Source organism: Elephas maximus, chromosome 24 (assembly GCF_024166365.1).
Source record: "Elephas maximus indicus isolate mEleMax1 chromosome 24, mEleMax1 primary haplotype, whole genome shotgun sequence".
In the NCBI taxonomy this organism is placed as follows: domain Eukaryota; kingdom Metazoa; phylum Chordata; class Mammalia; order Proboscidea; family Elephantidae; genus Elephas; species Elephas maximus.
The window spans coordinates 16,706,017-16,725,038 of record NC_064842.1 but is presented as its reverse complement, the minus strand read 5'-3'; the positions used below and the strand labels follow the sequence as shown (position 1 = coordinate 16,725,038).

Sequence of the window (19,022 nt, the reverse complement as noted above, 5' to 3'; positions counted from 1 at the left end):
GAGATAGGCAGGGGTCAGGTCAAGCAGGGACTGGAGACCAAGGGAAGAAATTTTCATTTCATTCAAAAGGCAGTGGGAAGATTTTGAAGAGTTTTAAGTAGGGAAGGACCTTTATTCGATTTGCATTCTTAAGAAGATCACTCTGGCTGCCAAATGGAGAATGAATTAGAGGCAAGCACCAGCAGAAGCAGGGGTCCGGGCGTGAGGCTCTGCGAGGGTCCAGGTGAGAGCTGAGGTTGGCATGGAATATGGCAGAGGTGGCAGAGAAAAGGATGGAGAGAAGAAGATAGTTCTGTAGGTATATTTTGGAAGTGAAAACAATATGGCTTGATGGTTTAGTGTGGAAGGTGAGGGAGAGAGGAGAGTTAAGGACACTCCTAGATTTCTGCTGGAGCAGTAGGTGACCCCATGTGCTGCACTTGCCTAGGTGTGAGGGGGCTGAGGTAGGACGTTGCAGGCATGCACAAAGGCCCCAAGGTAGGAAAAAATTAGCATGTTTGATTAAATGAAAGAAGGTCAGGAACAGGTTCAAGAATATACTCTTTAACCATAAAAGACTGATAAACGTAACTGATGTGAATCCTTGAGTCACTGGGCTTCTCTACGTCTTAGTTTTCTCACCCTTAAACCCCATGACATCCACTGACAAAGTTGGTATGATGGTCAGGTGTGAAAGTCCTTTGCAGAGAATACCACCACATTTACTTGTATGGGGATCCGGTAGCCAGTTTCTTAGTAGGCCTCAAATACCTGTTCTTTCCGTCAGCCAACCCCTAAGAAAGACGGTAACTTCTTCCTCCAAAAGTAGCCCCCTAGCACCCAACAGCAATCCCGTTCTCTTACACTGGGACAGAGGGTTGACTTTGGATGACATCTGGCAAAACAATGATTACGTACCTGGCACATTAGGGATTTTTCCCAGTGGTTAAGTGCTCGGCTACTAACCAAAAGGGCAGCAGTTTAAATCCACCAGCCAAACTCCTTGGAAACCCTATGGGGCAGTTCTACTCTGTCCTATAGGGTCGCTATGGGTTGGAACCGACTCGACAGCAACAGGTTTGGTTTGGTTTGGGTTTAACTTATAAAAAAACAAATCAAAATCCAAAAGGCCCTTAATATAGACCCATGCAACTTTTTATTACAGATTTAACAAAAATTCTTATCATACATTTTAACAGATACAGAATATTCCAATAGCTAGGACATCTAGTAACATTTTTCTGTTATTCTTGGTTTTCAAGCTAGCTTTTATGTACCCCAACTCTAAGATCAAAACAAAGTGTGGTTTTGAAGAAACTCACCTCACTTTTGTATCTCAGGCTTCTTGCCCTGTGGAATGAAAATGCTTTATGTTCCCTTTGTTTTTTATGAAAATTCTTTAAGGTCGGGTGGTAGCTAGATACTAAGTGGAATGGTCTTTAGTTCTGAGAATTGCTGTACCTGCCTCACCAACCTGCACCGTTGAGCACCTGCTGTGTGCCAGGTCCTCTGCTGGCCCTGGAGAGGCAGATGGTCCAGGCACAGGGAAATGGCAGGCACATGTCTTAATTAGGGACGGGTGACCCAGTAAGCAGGTATGTACGAGTTCATTTGTGCTTACTTACTCATCTGTAATGCAGTTTCACCTGTTTCCGCACCACGTTATAGTGAAACCCATGTGAAATTGTGCACTGCAGATGAGTAAGTAAGCACAGTGAAGCCCTTGCAGTACCTTGCTTACTGGTTAATCCACCCCGGTCTTCAGCGCCAAGATGTGTGAGAGAAGCTGAGAGCCCTGAGGAGTCTCCTGGGAAGACTCACTGATGAAGGAGTGTGGTGGAGACTTGCAGGATTAAGTGGGAATCATGTGGTCAGTGGGTGTGCGGGACAGACAGGGCAGCAAGCACAAAGGTCAGCCACGCTGAGAGTGCTGCCCGCCCACAGTAGTTGCTGTGGCTTTGGGGGACAGAGGGCCACACCGCAGAAGTGCACCTTGGTGCCGAGGTGGCCAGGTGGACTTACCCAGGAGCTGTCATCTGAGCAGGACTCTAAGCCCGGGAGGATGACTCCGGGGCAGTGGGGAGTACGGCCGGTCACCTCAGCAGTCTGTACACTTTCTGGAGGATCGTCCTCTCCTGCATATAAAGTTCTACTTGAATGATGTGCTGTAGGGTCGTCTGCACAGAATGGCAGTGCATTGAAGAGGGAATTCTCTGGAGGAAGCTACAACGCCAGGCGGCAGCCCATGCCCTCCCCGTCGGAGGGCTCGCTGTCTTCTGGAGGCATGGACCAAGGGAGCGATGCCCCGGCGAGGGACTATGACGGGGAGGTGAGTGGAGCGTGTGCACAGCTCTCCTAGAGATGGGGGTTTGGAGAGATCATGTGTTAAACAGACTAGAGCGTTCACCAGAATTATTCCACCTTGAAAGGGACCTTAGGGACTCAGCATTGAGTCTTAGCGAGTGGGCAGCAAAGCTAGTCACTGGGGTTGCAAACTTCAATTTTCCCAGAGGTTTTCAGACTTCTAATAATTTTTGCATGAAAATAGCCTGCATTTCTACAGACCTGCAGACAGGGCTGTGAGCGTTTGCTGTGTTCTGAGTGTCTTAGCTTAGAAAGGTGGCTTGATGTGACGGTCAGAAACCCACCTCAGGTCATTTGGTCAGGCAGCTGGAGGGCACTCAGGCTCCCGCCTCCTCCCTGTGCTTCTCATTAACGGCTGACTTGGTCCCTACAGGACTCTGATTCTCCGAGACACTCCACAGCTTCCAACAGCTCCAACCTGAGCAGTCCTCCCAGCCCAGTGTCACCCAGAAAGACCAAGAGCCTGTCTCTGGAGAGCACCGACCGTGGAAGCTGGGACCCGTGAGCGCCCGGCACTCAGAGCCCCAGGACGCAGAGCAGCTTCCCCTGCAGCTAGCTCCCCTCTACTCACCCCTCCTCATTTTAATCTCCCCCTTCACCTCTGCCTGGCAGTGACCAGGCTGGCAGCAACCGCAGGGTGGGCTCTTGGGATTCTGGCCATGTGACACGCAGCTGCAAGCCCTCCAGGTTTCACAACCCCAGCAACAAAGGCAGACTTCCATTAGGCAGCTTCCAAGTATCCCGAGTTCACGTCATACTGTTGTAGTTGCTTTCAGTAATATTTCACCCCCTCCCCAAAAGGTAGCTTAACTAGACAGATACACAAATGTAAGTGATAAGAATAAGATAGACAGGTTTTGTTTTCACAGTAGAGTCTCACTGTAGCACTGGGATAGCACCTGGGATTTCCCCGTCCACAGGGGAGCACGGCCCTGGAGGTCACTCGCTAAGCCTCCATGCAGCACCACAAGTCCCATCCACCTGACTGTCGCCAGTAAATCCTGATCAATGCAACAGTGCATATTTTACTACAATACAGAATTTAAGTAAATACACAGATGTAGAAGTTAAATACTGAATGTATATATTAAAAAGCATCTTGTATTCAACAGAAGACGGATGCATATATAAGAGAAAAAGATGGTTTAATTTAAAGCAATGTGTTGTTTCTTGTCTGTTTTCCAGCGAAGTCACGTAAAGGGTAGAAAGGCCTCGAGTATGGAGGGCGAGGGAGAGAGGTCCGAGTCCCCTGGGTCCGTGGTCTCAGGCTGGCTGCACAGTGGAGCCAGCATTCTAGACTCCCATTTCACTGGTTCGGAGGGCAACCTGCACGTCTGAGTTTTAAAATCTAAAGCCACTTCAGCAGCATCGTCAGAAGGCAAACGCACCTCTGCCCACGACATTTATTTTTCTAGTGGTAGAATTTGGAACCATGCTTTTCACCTTTTATTATATTTTAATGTTTTGTGCAAATGAATGTAGAAATACAATTCTGCTCCCCCTAATCCCTTCGGTCTGAAAGGGCACAAGTTGTGCTGTGGTTTCTAAAAGTCCATAAAAAGGTTTATGAAAGTGTTTTTTCTGAGCTGATGCCATCCCTTCCTAAATTACAGTGAGGCTTCTGCACTGTGGAGCCCGGAACAGCATCTCGAGGAGGGTCTGTTATGTTGAGGGTAGATTTGAATCCCTAGGTGGTGGCACAGTTAAGCACTTGGGACTACTAGCCAAAAGGTTGGCTGTTCGAACCCACCCAGAGGTGCCTCGGAGACAGGCCTGGCAGTCTGCTTCCAACAGGTCACAGCCTAGAAAACCCCATGGAGCACAGTTCTGCTCTGCACCCATAAGTCAAGCCGACTCGAGGGCAGCTAACAACAACAGCATGAGTTTCCTCAGTTAAACCTGGGGGAAAAGGCTTAATTACCAAATAATGTAAGACCTCAAATGGGTAGAACTTGAACAGCCTTAACCAAATATTCTTTGCCACACCCAGTGGAAGATGGATGTTTAATCTGCTCAGGCAGAAAGCTAGCCCAGCACGGCCTTCTCCTCCCTCGGCAGCCGTATTGCGTAGTCAGGTCCAGTTCTATTGGAATTCCCACTGTTTTAATTGCCGCAAGGAAATGAGATGCAGAGCCAGACTTAATTTCTGCAGAGTCAGTTAAGCACATGAGTAGAGAAAGGGATAAAAATAAAAATACCTCATGAAAGTAAGGAGAATCTGCCTCTCTCTTGCTTTTTGCCTGAGCTTCTCTGAGGATGTCAGAATCAGGATTTTTTTTCTCCCTTCTTTAAAATCCAGCAAAATGGAAGAAAGGCTTTCTGCAGTTGCTAATGAAGGTGGCAGTGCCCGAGCACCGTCGTTTCACCGCTGGTCTCTGAGCACTATGTCCTCTTCATGAGCTGCCTGCCCACAACCCGCTGAGCGAGCCTCGAACCCAGGGTCACGCTGCTTTGCGGGGACGCTCACACTCACTTAGCAGGGTTTGCTGAGGGATAGAGGCTCTCGTTGGGAGTTATGTTGTAAAAGCTCAACATAAAGAACTTAAAAATAATCTTTTTGACACATGAACATTCTGGATACAGTCCTTGCTCCGATTTGGTACTATTTAGTTGGTGACAGCGTAATTCACTGCACATTGTAATCTCCCAATTGTTCTGCTTTGAAAAGTATCATGTAAAGATACTTTCGTACATCCAAACACCAAGTGTTGGACCTTGAGTTTGGCTGTCGCTGCCGTTTGACACTGGTAACTCTATGAACTCGGCCCCTCAAAGGGGAGAAGGGAGTCAACCAGCCATTGCTAAGTGCTTGTAATCAGCTCCCTCCTCTCCTCCTCGCCCTCCCTGCCTTCTTTGTTCTTTCCTTCTGCCTTTTCCTCTCCCTTCTCTTCCCAGGGAAACCCTGGTGGCATGTTGTTAAGAGCTGAGGCTGCTAACCAAAAAGGTCGGCAGTTTGAATCCACCAGCTGTGTTCCATGGAAACTCTATGGGGCAGTTCTACTCTGTCCTATACGGTCACTATGAGTCAGAACCAACTTGACTGCAACGGGTTTGGTTTTGGTTTCTCTTCCCAGGCAGAGAAGAAGCAGAGCCCAGGGTGAGGTTCCCTGGATCCTACCCTAAACCATTAGTTGTTTTTTTCTCTGAAATCATTTTTAGCCTTGACAACTAATTGTGAATTTTTGTTGCCTGTAGGTGCTTAAGAAACCCTGTTTGCATAGTGGTTAAGAGCTACGGCTGCTAACAAAAGGTCGGTAGTTCGAATCCACCAGACGCTCCTTGGAAACTCTATGGGGCTCTTCTACTCTGTCCTATAGTTCTCACTATGAGTCAGAATCGACTCAACGGCAGCGGGTTTGGTTTTTTTTTACGGGTAGGTGCTTATTTTTTAAAGAATGCTTTAAGGATCAAAATGTAACCCTGCCCAAAGTCTGGGCTGCATTACAGTGAGTAATACTTCTCAGCCCCCCAACAGGGTGGATGAGAGAGCTCCTGAAGGTTTGTCGGCTGCCAGGCTGAGGGACAGCTTGTTAACGCTCAGACACAGACGCACCACAGCACCTTGTGACTTTACCACAGTGATCTTAAGTGGCCTCGTCACTTAGAATCAATCAGCCCCAAATATGTTTAGATTCTAAAAGCAGGTCTTTGGGGGAGAAACACTACCAAGGGTAAATAGTTTTGGAGGGGATTTTCCCAAGGTAACAATCGTCCTATTGCGCTTATCCCATCCCCCTTAAATATGTAGCCTATTGCCTTCAGAATTTCTGAGGATATCTTGAAAGACAGGGAATGGGTCCAGGAAAACAAGAAAACATTGATTATTCAGAGGGAACAGTGCCAAAGACCAGAGAACAGGTGTTATATTGCCGTCTGAAGTCATCCTTTGTTTTAGTACAGGGCATTTTTAAATGTATGTGGCAGCAGGAACTCATTTCTGTTCCCACTAGAAAGGAAAAATAAATTCAGAGGTATTTCTGGTGTCGTTTATATGTGTTGGTATTTGGTGCTCCCTACATCCAGCCAACTCATTGTCTGCCCTTGAATTCTGACTAATCTGGTCGTGTGCTCTGGGTGTGTAAGATTTTACACACATACACACACATATATTTTTTTTGCCAAAACCAAAAGCCTTCCTTCTCATCAATTGATTGCTAAAGCAGATTTTACTTTAGTTATTTAAAAAAAAAAAAAATTGACCTAGTCGTTGTGATTTATACTGTTTCCCACAGAGCACAGCTTTGTCTGTAAGATGCAACTGAAAAGTTCCATATATTTGGTTCCCCAAGCAATTCTTGTACTCAAGTGTCAGAAAAACCTGAAACGCCTATCCTGTTTACAGCAAAAGTCTGTCCTTCTCCGGCTGGCTCCCAGCCCCTCTGCCTTCCATATGGTTAGAAACATGCCATTTTGTTACTTAGCGGCCACATCTGTTTCCAGGAAAGACCAGTGGCATTTATGTGGCATCTCAGGTATCACTAAAGAAAAGCCCAAGCAGGGCCGGCAGACGTCCTCAGCCCTGATGCGGCAGGCGGCTTGCTGGCCCGTGGCGGTAGTCACAGACACTGGTGGCCCGGCAGGGGCTTGCTAAGGCGTACTTTGCAGAGCCAGCAGTCAGAGCAGCCTGGACTCTGACGCTACAGCAGCAGGTCAGGCTCACGAAGCCCCAGGTCACTGGGCACAGGAGGGAGCTGGGCCCTTTACTCCCCTACCCGGCCCTGGGCCCCGAATTAGATAAACCTCTTGACTTCTAGTTGAACCCATCTTAGAACCTCTGTCCTTGCAATGACTTTAATTACTCCTGAGTCCAGAGTTCTCTGTGCAAACTGCTTCATCAGTAGGGCCTGGCTGCAGCTGGAGACCCGTCCCACCCGGCTCAGGGCCAGCAGGCCGGGCTCCGCTTTCCTCCCATGACCACCTCATTTACCGGGGAAAACTGACAAAAACAGATCAACCTTGACATTTCATGGAAACAAAATAACCTGCCTTTCATTTGATAGTTTAATATCATTTATAAATTTTTTAGGGTTTTTCTCATTGTAATATTCTTGTACAGTTTTGCATGGCCTAGATGTAATCATTTTTTGTTTAGAATATAATGCTGACAAATACATGTGTATGGAAGGGGGAAAGATAATGCTTTGGCCTCTTAGCACTCTTTATTTCGGTTGGTTTTACGCCCTCAATGTCTTCGGGACCTTTATAAGAGATTCTCTGCTACCAAACAATGATGTGGATTCTTTTGCCCAGAAATAATTTAAGGTGGGGTAGTCAAAACCATAACAGGACTCCTCACCAATATTTTATGTTGCTATCACTTAATATTAACCAGACTTTGATGTATTGCAATAAAATAGGGAACTGTTAGAATTGAGTATTTCGTCTTTTGTTCCCCCATTTAAGAAGTCTGAGGAATGGAGAAGAGATGACTGGCCCTTGATGTTTTGTTTTGATCCCGGTCTCTGCTGGCCCCCTCCTCACCAAGGCTTCTACCTGGCAGTAAGGAAGGACAGGCTTAGTTGGCCCAGTCTGGCTTCATCTAAGACTTCGTTTCTTCCATAGCTCCTGGAAGAGTAGCGTTAAATTCTCTGGAAGCTTTCAGCACCCCTCTTCTGGTCAAAATGTCCCTATTACTCTTACAAGTCTGCAAAACTCTCTGTGAAGTTCCCTGAATGGCCCTGCTGTGGGCAGTTGCCAGCAGGGTCCTGCTGCAGAGAAGATCCCTCTCCGTAGCCAGGTTTCGGTACCACATCTGTCACATCAGACAGTAGGTACGTGGCAGCAGTGATTCTGTGCCTGCTTATCGCAGAGGCTCACTAGGCATGTCTAACAAGAGGTAGCGTTACTGCTTCTGGTCTGAGTAAAAACGGCTTATCCAAGGATACACACACAGGAAAATCCTAAACTGTGGCTGCAGCTAAATAAGGATTCTATCTCGAACCCTCCCCGTTTTCACTGCATGTTTAAATTACGTTTCTGTTATTGATACGTTGGTTAATTATAACCAATGCCATGCTTGAAGGCAGTGGTCGGGCAATGGTTTACAATGCAAACTTTTCTCATAAAGGGTCAGATAGTATTTTCTGCTTGTGGGCCATGCAGTCTGTCTCAGCTACTCACCTCTGCCACTGGAGCCCAAAAGCAGCCATACACAAAATGTAAGTGAATGGTGTGGTGGTCTTCCAATAAAACTTTATTTAGAAGAACAAGCAGTGGATTTGGCCTGCGGGCTGTAGTTTGCCAACCCTTAGTTTAGACTAGGCTGAGCATGGACTGTAAGGCCAGACTATCTTGTTCTGAATCCAGGCTCCACCACTTACCAATATCCAGCAAGCCACTTACCCTCTGAGCCTATTTCTCATCAATGAGTGTCCAATGAGTTAATACATGAAAGTACTTAGAATAATGTCTATCCACGGCTCAGTGCTTGCTATCATTAACCATCAAAACGTACAGAAGGTACCCTTTTGTCTGTGGTAGTGCATGTCCGACCCTTCCCCAGCCGTGGGGGCTACAAGACAGGGCCCTGGTGGATCACATTCCCACATGTTCTCATGTCATTTTCCAGTGTGAACGGGGAGGCACAGGGTTCTAGTCATTCAGACGCAGGGTCACGTCAAAGTCAAGAATATGTGCATAAGTCAAAGTGTGCGTGGCCAGTTACAGAGTAGACTCCTGACTCCTGGGTCAGAATCATTCATAATCCAGGGATCTGCATGGTCTTCTTAACAAGGAGGCTTCTAGTTTTCAGCCGCCTCTTAGACTTAGGACACACAAAGCTCTGTTCCATGCAGTCAGCCAGTGGTTCCTGGAGAAGCAAATACTTGCTCTCTGTGCTTTAGTTTCTGCCTCCCTTCACCTTCATGCTGCAGCTTCATGTGTTGGGCTATTTGAGGGAAAGAGGCTTGTGAGAGCACAGGCTGAGGCTGGCCTGCTTCGGCCCCTTCTGTCGTGGTTATCCTAAAGCGTAGCTCCAGAGCTGGGCCTGGGAGAAAGCATCTGCTAATGAACAGCCCATCAACTTTAAAAAGGCCACGAAGCTCCATACTGTGGTCTGCTGTGGTGTTGGGATGCCAGTGTGACTGGGCTGCCTGCAGCTGGAGCCATCGAGGAGCCCCCGGGAGCAGCCCTCACAGAGACCACTCAGCCTCCTTCATCCTGTCCCCAAGCTCAGCATGTCTGTTACTTCGGAAGTAGATTCTACTAAGAACCCTCAAAACCTACATGAGAACCTATCCTGGAACGGTGCTGTCTTTGTAAAGGTTATCTCCTCACCTAGCGAGCTTCTCAGAGGCCCCGGGTCGTGCAAATGGTTAACACACTCAAAAGGCTGAAGGTTTGAGTCCACCCAGAGGTGCCTCAAAGGTCTGGCAATCTACTTCCAAGAAGATCCCAGCCATTGAAAACCCTATGGGGCAGTTCTACTCTGACACACGTGGGGTTGCCATGGGTCACTCAACTCCATGGCACTTTTCAAGGTGTTCACAGTATGTTGGGAAGACCCCCAATAAATGTTAAAAATGCTCTTATTATCTAAGAATCAAGTTGGCGTCCAGAAAAAGGCCCTTTTCAGAAAGCGTTCAGCTGTACACGATCACAAATGGATTTCACTGGTCCAACACTAGACGTATGTTTTCCCACAATTCCCAATGTCACATTGTGAAGCTCCCTCAGCAGCTGTCGCTTTGCATGTGTGCTGTTGGGACCCTGGGTGGTGGGGCTCAGCCACCTGTGTCCTCCCATCCTCATCCTCTGGGTTCCCCGGCCTCCTCCTTACACCCTCTCTTATAAGGAGCATGGGTGGCTAAGCTGTGATACCGACCCCTCGGGCTCTCATTACAATCGGATGAGAGAACCTCTACTCTTTGAGTAAAGAACTGACACCCACAATGTCAGAATGTCAAATCGTTCTCTAAAATTCTTAGGTAAAGGACACAGAAAATGCTACGATCAACCACTTTTTTTTTTTTTTTTAATTTTTTTAAATTGAAACAAGTAAATCAGACAATTGCAAGAGTTAGTAGAGCCTTCTCTGACTACCCTTCAGGTATGACAAGGTGACATCTTTCAGCAAAGTTCCCTGGCTCCTGGAGGGGCACAGAACACAGCTGTGTCGGCTAGCCTGCTGCTCCTGACTCTTTCCACGTGGGCAGCAGTTTGCCAATCACATTCAGTTGTCAAGAAAGTATAACAATCAGCGAGCTAGCAGGCTGGGCTTCCCTTAATTAAGTAGTATTTTTTGGCACTCTTCCCGGCAGCACTTCCTCCCAGCTTTAGATCACAAGCTGGGGAGGAAAAGGGCAGAAAACACAAATTTCATTCTAGAAACACATTTACACACAAACCTGACGCTACACAGTCAAGGTTATCCAAAAGGCTTCTTTTTTTTTGGTGGGGGGTTAGAGGGGGGTACTCTCATCTCCTGGTTAACATTCACATTAGAAAAACCCCTGTCAGAAAAAGAAAAGAAAATTGCCTTTTTATCTTTATCTAGAGTTTTTTTTTTTTTAGAGGTACAGTCGACGTTCATAATCCGGGGACTACCTGTATTTCCACGAAGAGAAGTTGGGGTTTCATTCTCGTTCTTAGGCTTCTCAAGCTACACCCTTTGAGCAGTAAAAACCGTGTGGAAGTAGTGGCCACGGGGGGCTCCCGGCAGCCTCCCTTCCCCCTTATTGGGCAAAGCAGTTTCAAGGCGCGTCAACACTGCCATCTTCCTACTACGGCTTCACCTGTGTGACATATGGAGCGTGCCGCTGCGGGAACAGGCTTGGACGGTGACCAGGGGCCAGGTGGGGGCCCCGGGGCTACTGCTGCGCAGCCTGCCTCTTGCAGTAGTTGCTGTAGGCCTCCTCAAACATGGCTTTACAGGGGAACCGGGCCTTCAGCTTGGAGCAGATGAGGAAAGAGCCCCCCATCTTCCTGTGCAAGGAGTAAGTCTCCTCGGGCGGGGGGACAAGGCGATGCTTCAGCATGATAGGAATCAGGCTGTGGACCTTCTCGGTAGTGCTTTGGGTGCCAAAATCAAAGGGCTCCTCCGAGGCAAAGGCCTCCCCCAGGATGAGGATGGCATCCAAGTGGGCATCTTCCATGGCCTGGCGGGGAGGAGGACAGGGTGTCAGAGCCCTCCACACGGCCTTGGGCTCCCACTTCAGTGCTAAGTCCTAAGTGCTCCCTAAACGCTCTAAAGTTAGGAGTATCAGGTAGGTGAGAAATAGGGTTTTGTTGTTGTTGTTTTAAAAAGTTAAATAATGGTAATGGGAGCATAAATTCAAACCTGTGTTGTTGTTAGTTGCCAGTGGAGTCCATCCTGACTCATGGTGACTCATAAACCAAAAAAAACCAAACCCGTTGCCATCAAGTCAATTCCGACTCATGGCAAACCTACAGGACAGAGTAGAATTGACCCAGAGAGTTTCCAAGGAACACGTGGTATACAAGAACTACTGACCTTTTGGTTAAGAGCCGTAGCTCGTAACCACTACACCACCCATACAGGCCAGGAAAACAACACTAACGTGTGAACTGAGCTTGATGGGGAACATAAGGGAGCGGTGAGGCTTGGAGGCAAAATGCAGACTGTGAGCCCTGCCTAAAGGGACTAAAAAAGTTTTTACAAAACACTGTTCAGGCTAAGAACCAAGTCCCTGGGGACCCAAGGTGGCAGGCGAGCCAGCCATGGTCTGTGAGCCTGGCAGAACCAACCCAGGACATGGTCAGTGGCCATCTGCTGGATGCAAGGCTCGGTGCCACGTGGAGACTAAGTGTCTGCCTATAGGGAACTTGCAGCCTAATGAGGGAACAGAAGAAATACATAACTGCCATACCAGCATAAGGCAAGGGAAGAGGGACCAACCCACATGGACTGCTAGGGTGGTGGGGTGGAGTGAGGACCAGACATTAAGTCAGGCTTCCCTGAGACAGTGGCTGAGGAAGTAACGAGCTACTATTTACTGAGGGCTTTGAAAAACCAAAACCAAACCCACTACCATCAATTCCAATTCACAGCTACCCGATTTGCAGCCCCTCTGGTGCAGTGGTTAAGAGCTATAGCTCTAACCAAAAAGTCAGCAGTTCAAATCCACCAGCCACTCCTTAGAAATTCTATGGGGCATTTCTGTTCTGTCCTATAGGGTCACTAGGAGTCATATGACTATAAGTCACAATCGACTCAACAGCAATGGGTTTGGCTTTTTTTTTTTTTTTAAGTGACCCCATAGGGTTTCCAAGGCTGTAAATCTCTACGGAAGCAGACTACCACATCTTCCTCCCACAGAGCCACTGGTAGTTTTGAATGGCTGACCTTTCGGTTAGCAGTCGATCACTTGATAGATATAATTAGCTCTATTTTATAGACGAGGTAAGCAAGGCTCAAAAAATCTAACTTGCCTAAAATCCCGCTCTTAATAGGTATTAGATCTAAGATTTCACCCACAGTGATTAAGAGCTCAGGCTGCTAACCAAAAGGTCAGCAGTTCAAATCCACCAGTCGCTCCCTAGAAACCCTATGAGGCAGTTCTACTCTGCCCTACAGGGTCACTATGAATCAGAATCAGAATGGGGTTGGAACTGACTGGACACAATGGGTTTGGTTGTGGTTTTTCTACTGTCAGAGAAGTGCCGCCTCCGGTGACAGGAGCACAGCCAACCCCCTTATCTAAAGGGCCACTGAGATTTTTTCCAACTCTCTCCACACCCCCAGTGAGGCCCTATAAAAGGGGGGCCGGGGTTTCCCCATCTCATCGGTCCTCACCAGGGCCCTGAACTCCAGCCTGAATAAGCCCAGTAAGGCAAGTCTAAATGGGCTGAATGAGAAGGGGCTTCAGCGGGGGATCTGGCCCTGAACCCACACACAATCTAAGAACAGCATCAAGCCAAGTCCCCCAGCTCAGCCGCCCCAGCCTGCTATTCTGAACACCTAAAGCAGAGTACACACAGGCTGGGGTGGGCCTGGGCCTTCATATTCTGCCAGGGAGGCCCAGGGCTCCATGGCGACCCCTCAGGAGCTGCTGTTTACATCCTAAGGTTCCACCACTGCCCACCGCTCTGGAAACATCACAGAGAAGTCAGCTGCCCCCTCCCTGTGGGCTCTACCCCCTGGCCCTGCCCCAGGCATCCCGTCCAGGTGGCCTTGCGCTGTGTGCAGAGCCCCCAGGAGCCCTGGAGCTGCCACTTACCTTGACCTCATAGCCGGTGAGGAACTTCATTTCTATAGACTTCTTCAGCACGGCCTCCCGGTCCCTGTCAGCAGCAGCCCTGATGATCTAGGCAGAGCACAGGGGGCCTGAGGGGCAGCTCAAAAGAAAGGCTCTCAGGTGCCAGGGAGGCACCACCTGTCACTTCTCCCCCAATGCCAACAACACATCTCCCACATTCCTCCTTCTTACACTCTCCCTTCAGGAGACCCGGGCCTGGAGACCACCCCAGTGCTGCCCCACCAGGCCGGGCCTCGTCCACTGTCACCAGACCACAGGGACCAGCACAGATGGGCACACAGGGCAGGACTCCAGCCACTCTCCCTCCCTCATGCCCCCAAGTACCCTGTCCGGTCCCAGGCCAGGCCCCCGCCCCAAGTGTACCTGGATGTAAAGGTCGGTAAAGGACCTGTCAAATTCCCTAGTTGCCCCGAAGTCCAGAAGGGCCACCTGGGGAAGGGGAGAGATCAGGGGAAGGTTGGTCTTGTGTTTCTGGGTGGGGATGTGGGGCAGGGAAGGGGGGATGGATGGAGGGCCACGCTGAGACCCCCTGGTTCTTCCAGGGAGGAGAGACAGGCTGAGGGGTTCCCATCCCTGCCCCAGGGATGCACTGAGGCTGGGCCAGCCTGGTAGGGCTTCCTGGATTGGAGAGCCACGCGGGCTCAGCCAGAAGCTCACCTTGTGCTGCTGAGGGTCATAGAAGAAGTTGGACCAGTTGGGGTCTGTCTGCATGAAGTGGAACTCAAACAGCTCGCGCAGGCACAGAACCAGGATGTTGTAGCAAATCTGGGACACAGCAGGGCCTGTGTCAGGGGGTCTGGTGCCGGGCATCGGGTGAGCCGTCCCCGACTGCTGCTTCTTCCCTGTTTTCCACCCCAGCCCTCCCCAACTTCTACCCAGGAGTTTTGATTCCAAGGGTCCCACCTGGGTGCAGGGAGGCAGCCACCAGGCTCTTGCCCTCCAGGGCCAGGTGACACCTGTCTACACCCCTTCTGGGTCACAGCAACACCGGAATAGCAGGGCTTCCGCCCTGGCCCCCCACCCCACACTCTCTCCAGCTCAGACCCACCTCATTGCGAATTTCCTGGCTCAGCTCCTCAGCCTGGTCCAGAGGGAAGCCAGACACCAGCTCAGTGGTCAGCACGTGGGGGCTGCACAGCTCGTCCACGATCTCAGGCACGTAGAAGAAGGGGTGGTCCTTCAGTAGCTCTCTGGTGGGGGCGGAAGGTCATGGCCATGGCAACAGCCCCACCCCACCCCAGGCAACAAGGGGCCCAGCCTGTGGGGGGCCCTGCCATGCACTGAGCCTCCAGCCCTCAGAGCTGGGGGCACCTTCGCCCTCCCTGCTGGAGGCCAGGGTGGAGCACCCACGGGAGCCACAGGCAGGGGCGCAGGCAGAGCTGCAGACATCGGTGCCCGGCGGGAGCCGCACCTGAACTTCCTGGCGCAGGCAGCCTCTCTCTGGTAGTCACACTCGAGGGCCAGCTCCCGCCGCAGCACATCAATCAGGTGCTCAGGGAACAGGCCTGGGCAGGAAGAACAGCAGGGTTGGCTCAGGGCTCACGGGGACCAGCCTCCCAGGGATCCATCCCAAACGCTGCCACCCACTCCCGAGAGGCTGCTGCCTATGCCCCTGACTGGCGGCCCCGCCCAGACCTTCTGGAAGCATGTTGCTCATGTTCAGCACGGCCATGAGGTTGTTGACGTCACTGTTGATGCTCTGGGCCACGCCGGGGTACTGTGGGGGGAGGCAAGGGGTAACCCCAGGCCAACAGGCAGGGCCCCTCTGAGGGCCCTACTCCCCACGGTCTGTCAACCTCCCAGCTGTGTCCCACGACCCCACATCTTGGATGAATCAGCAGCCAAGATTCAAGGCTGCTGTAACCCCAGGCCCCATCACAACCTTCTTCTTATTCTCCACCTTGCACACCCCCAACACCAGAGCAGAAGCAGCAGGGTGGCTGATGCCAGCTCAGGGTGGAAGGAAGAGGCAGAGAACAGTCTGGTCCAGCCTCCTTCTCTCGACTCTGACTGGAAATGCAGGAGAGCGGAGGCTGCACAGAGGCGGACCTCCCTCACTCGCCCTGGGAACAGCAGCCCAACTCAGGGCCCAGGCCTCTCCAGCTCAGGCCCAAGATGCTGGGCATCACATGACCCCATCCTCACCCAACCCAAACCATAACTGCTAGGAGGCTGTTCCACCTCCCAGTCATCCAGTTAACACTCCTCAAGCAGCCACTGCCACCCACACATGAGGACAGGAAGAAAACATGGCTGGGGCCTGCCTGGTGGAGGGACGGAGACAACACTGCAGGCCTGGTCAGCTCCCCGCAGCCGTGTGGGGACAGGCCCGGGCACATGCCCACGTACACACATGCCCCGAGGCGGCCTACCTGGATCTTCATGGCCACCTCACGGCCTCCCTTCATGCGTGCCAGGTGCACCTGCCCGATAGAGGCGGCTGCGAAGGGCCGCTCCTCAAAGTACTCCAGCTTGTCCCGCCAGTTAGGGCCCAGGTCACTGTTGAGGGTTTTCTGGAGGGAGAGGCCAGGGGGCATGACCTCAGCCACAGCACCCAGGACACACTGAGCAGCAACCCAGAGTCCACCCGGCTCCCACGGGGCCACCTCGACCCCCTGAGCTCAGACCCTGGGGTAGGGGAGAAGGACTCAGATGCGAGCCAATGCCTCACCATCATCTGCTTCAATGGCATGAAGTCGGCACTCTGCCTCACACGCTCGAAGATCTTGGCCAGATGGGGGTTGATGAAAGCGTCATCTGGAAGGCAGGAGAAAAGTCAGTGCAGAGAGCAGAGAACTAACTCTTTAGAAGGAAAGAACACAGGCCAGTAACAGCGTGGCCACAAGACCTGGCCAGTCGCCCTCCACAAACACCACCTTATGAAGCTCCAGCACCTGGCGGGGGGTGGGGGGTGGGGGGTGGAGGTGTTGTCCTTCCACCAACGTGGAAGTGGGGTGCAGACACAGTGACGAGCTCGAAGCCAAATGGCAGCCCAGATGCAGCTCCCTCTCTCCCACCCGGCAAACACCCTACTGATGCTGTGGACAAAGGACCCTGAAGAGCCACCAGGGCTTTGCTGACCCAGGGCCTGTGCACCTGAGGACTGCAGGCAACAGGTAAGCCTGGGAGACAGACACCCCGCCAGCCCGGGAAGCACCTCTCCCACATCCCCGATGCTAGGAAGCCCTTTAACTGGGAGTCTTGCAAGTGGCCCTGGCAACCCAGCTGGGGCTCTGAACCACCCCACCTCCACCCCATGACCTGAGAAGATTTTTTTTTTTTTTTTTTTTGGAAATGTGTATAGCTTAAGACTATAAGAAGAAAAAAAAATACATTTAGAAAATAAAAGTTTAGTAAAATACTGAAATTACCCACAATCTGACCCCTAGAGAGAACTACTGTTCTTCTTCCTTTCTAATGCTTTCTCTGTGCAGTTTTTTTCATCTCTGGAGTCACACTGTATGGAAACTGTTATAGTCTGCTTTTCTTAGGAAGCACTTCCCAGATTATTAAAGATTTTTCTAAAGCATTTTAAAATAGCACCGCTACCAGCAGTCTTACATTCCAGGCAGAAGTTCTATCACACACTTAACTGACCCTCTAAATATAAATACAAAAAACCAGTTGCCACTGAGTCATTCCGACTCATGGCGACCCCACGTGTGTCAGAGTAGAACTGGGCTCTGTAGGGTTTTCAATGGCTGATTTTTCGGAAGTAGGTCATCAGGCTTTTCTTCTGAGGAGACTCTGGGTGAACTCGAACCTCCACCCTTTAATTTAGTAGGCAAACATAGTTAACCATTTGTACCACCCAGGGACTCCCACCAGAAAACACCTCTCTTCAATCCCACCCCACCCTTATGGCCAGCCAAGCCCCATGCTCTCCACCACTGCGCCCTGCCCTGGAAGCTGACAAGGGCCACAGTGCTCTCTGCTGCTCGGGAAGGCCCCCCACCTCCCTGTCTCAGCAGACTGTGTACCCCGGGCCCTTCCCCTGCGAGCAACCAAGTGCCCCGCTGCCCTGCCCCATGAGCAGCCCCTGCACCCCACCCGGCCCTGTGAGCAGCCCCCGCAGCCCACCCCTGCCCCGTGAGCAGCCCCTGCACCCCACCCTGCCTAGTGAGCAGCCCCCGCACCCCACCCCACCCCGTGAGCAGCCACCCCGCACTCCACCCCACTCCGTGAGCAACCCCCACGCCCCACCCTGCCCAGAGAGCAGTCCCTGCACCCCACCCCGCCCAGAGAGCAGCTGCGCCCCCCACTCACCCTGGATGCTCAGCATCTGACCCAGCTTGAGCGCAGCCCCGCGCACCTTACACAGCGTGCTCACGATGCGCTCGGCGTTGGCCTCTGACAGGAAGGGGCTGGAGTCCAACACAGCCTTCTTCCCTGTGGGCAGAAGGGGTCACCACCACCTTCCCTCTCTGGGGTCTCGGAGGCCTCTTCCAACTCAACCTTCCTCAGCCCCAGAGGAGAAGCAAGAGGCCGGGAGCAGACCACTCATCAGAGCCGTGCCCGCCTGGCCCAGCGCCCCCACTGTGGCACCGATAGATGCCCGCTGCCTGTACAAACAGGGCTCTACCCGCTCCCTGCCCAGCCAGCTGCACTTCACCCACTGGCTCTCCCTCAGAGTCCAGTGCCACCCTGCTCCACAAAGCCGATGGCTGCAGGCCTCAATGCCATGGAGGGACCCACGGGCACCCAGCTCTGGGTCAGGAGGCCCAGGTCCAACCCTGTCCCCCTCTGCTGGCTGTGGGCCCTATGTACACTCTGGGCCTCAGTATCCTGTCTGGGAAAGGGGGTGATAACTGAGTGTCAGGTGCCTGACACAGGGTCCCTACGTCTGTTTTCTCTGCGGCGGCTGTGAGATTGGTAGTGCATTTAAACTCCTCCTCCCAAGCTGGGCAAAACCTCTGGGTGCCCGCGGGGATCTATTCCTGCACCCCCCACCCCCCCCCCCCCCCACACAGAGGCCTCTCCCTCCGTATCCATCCCCCAGGGCCTTGGGTAGGGGAGGGAAGGGCACAGCTGGTGGGGGTGGGGAGGTCCTGGCAGGGAGGGGCTGGGAGGGACCCATATGTAGCATCCTAGGCAGGAAGGGCTGCCAAGTCAGCACCTCGCACCCCCCAGTGTACTGGACGAAGGTCACCTGCACCCCTGGGATTACTGCACATTTGCCACATGGGGTCAGTGGCTACAGAAAGTGCCATCCCCAAGGGAAGGGGCTCAGGGTCAAGCACAGCACACAGCCCTCTCCCCCACCCCAGCCCAAAGGCCCCTTCCCCACTCAGCCCCCACTCTGGGCACTCCCCTAGGGCTGTCAGGGCAGCCAGGGCCAAGGCAGAGGGGAGGGTGGAGGGAGAAGGTGGACCAAAAAGGCCCACTATTTTTCAAGCCCAGTGAGGCCAAGTGCAAGGAGCTCCTCCCCTGGGGCCCTCCTCCCCGGTCTCCCCACTGCTCAGG

The 19,022-nt window shown here is 51.7% G+C and overlaps 2 protein-coding genes across 12 annotated transcripts in view; one reads left to right on the top strand and one right to left on the bottom strand.

Moving 5' to 3' along the window:
- Positions 1-7,701, top strand: part of CDC42BPA (CDC42 binding protein kinase alpha) — a 345,992-nt gene extending 338,291 nt beyond the window's left edge. For all 11 annotated transcript variants that reach the window (XM_049868072.1, XM_049868063.1, XM_049868062.1 and 8 more), the window contains 2 exons: positions 2,151-2,308; positions 2,717-7,701. In XM_049868072.1, the coding sequence (XP_049724029.1) occupies positions 2,151-2,308; positions 2,717-2,848 (290 nt within the window). In that variant the 3' untranslated portion in view covers positions 2,849-7,701. The remainder of the gene's footprint in view (positions 1-2,150; positions 2,309-2,716) is intronic.
- A 2,602-nt stretch (positions 7,702-10,303) lies between these two features.
- Positions 10,304-19,022, bottom strand: part of COQ8A (coenzyme Q8A) — a 50,518-nt gene continuing 41,799 nt past the window's right edge. Inside the window, exons 6-15 of the mRNA XM_049868074.1 lie at positions 17,826-17,948; positions 16,231-16,316; positions 15,932-16,072; positions 15,195-15,276; positions 14,971-15,064; positions 14,608-14,749; positions 14,217-14,324; positions 13,923-13,988; positions 13,521-13,607; positions 10,304-11,438 (exon numbers count right to left, since the gene is read on the bottom strand). Of these exons, the coding sequence (XP_049724031.1) occupies positions 11,151-11,438; positions 13,521-13,607; positions 13,923-13,988; positions 14,217-14,324; positions 14,608-14,749; positions 14,971-15,064; positions 15,195-15,276; positions 15,932-16,072; positions 16,231-16,316; positions 17,826-17,948 (1,217 nt within the window). The 3' untranslated portion in view covers positions 10,304-11,150. The remainder of the gene's footprint in view (positions 11,439-13,520; positions 13,608-13,922; positions 13,989-14,216; positions 14,325-14,607; positions 14,750-14,970; positions 15,065-15,194; positions 15,277-15,931; positions 16,073-16,230; positions 16,317-17,825; positions 17,949-19,022) is intronic.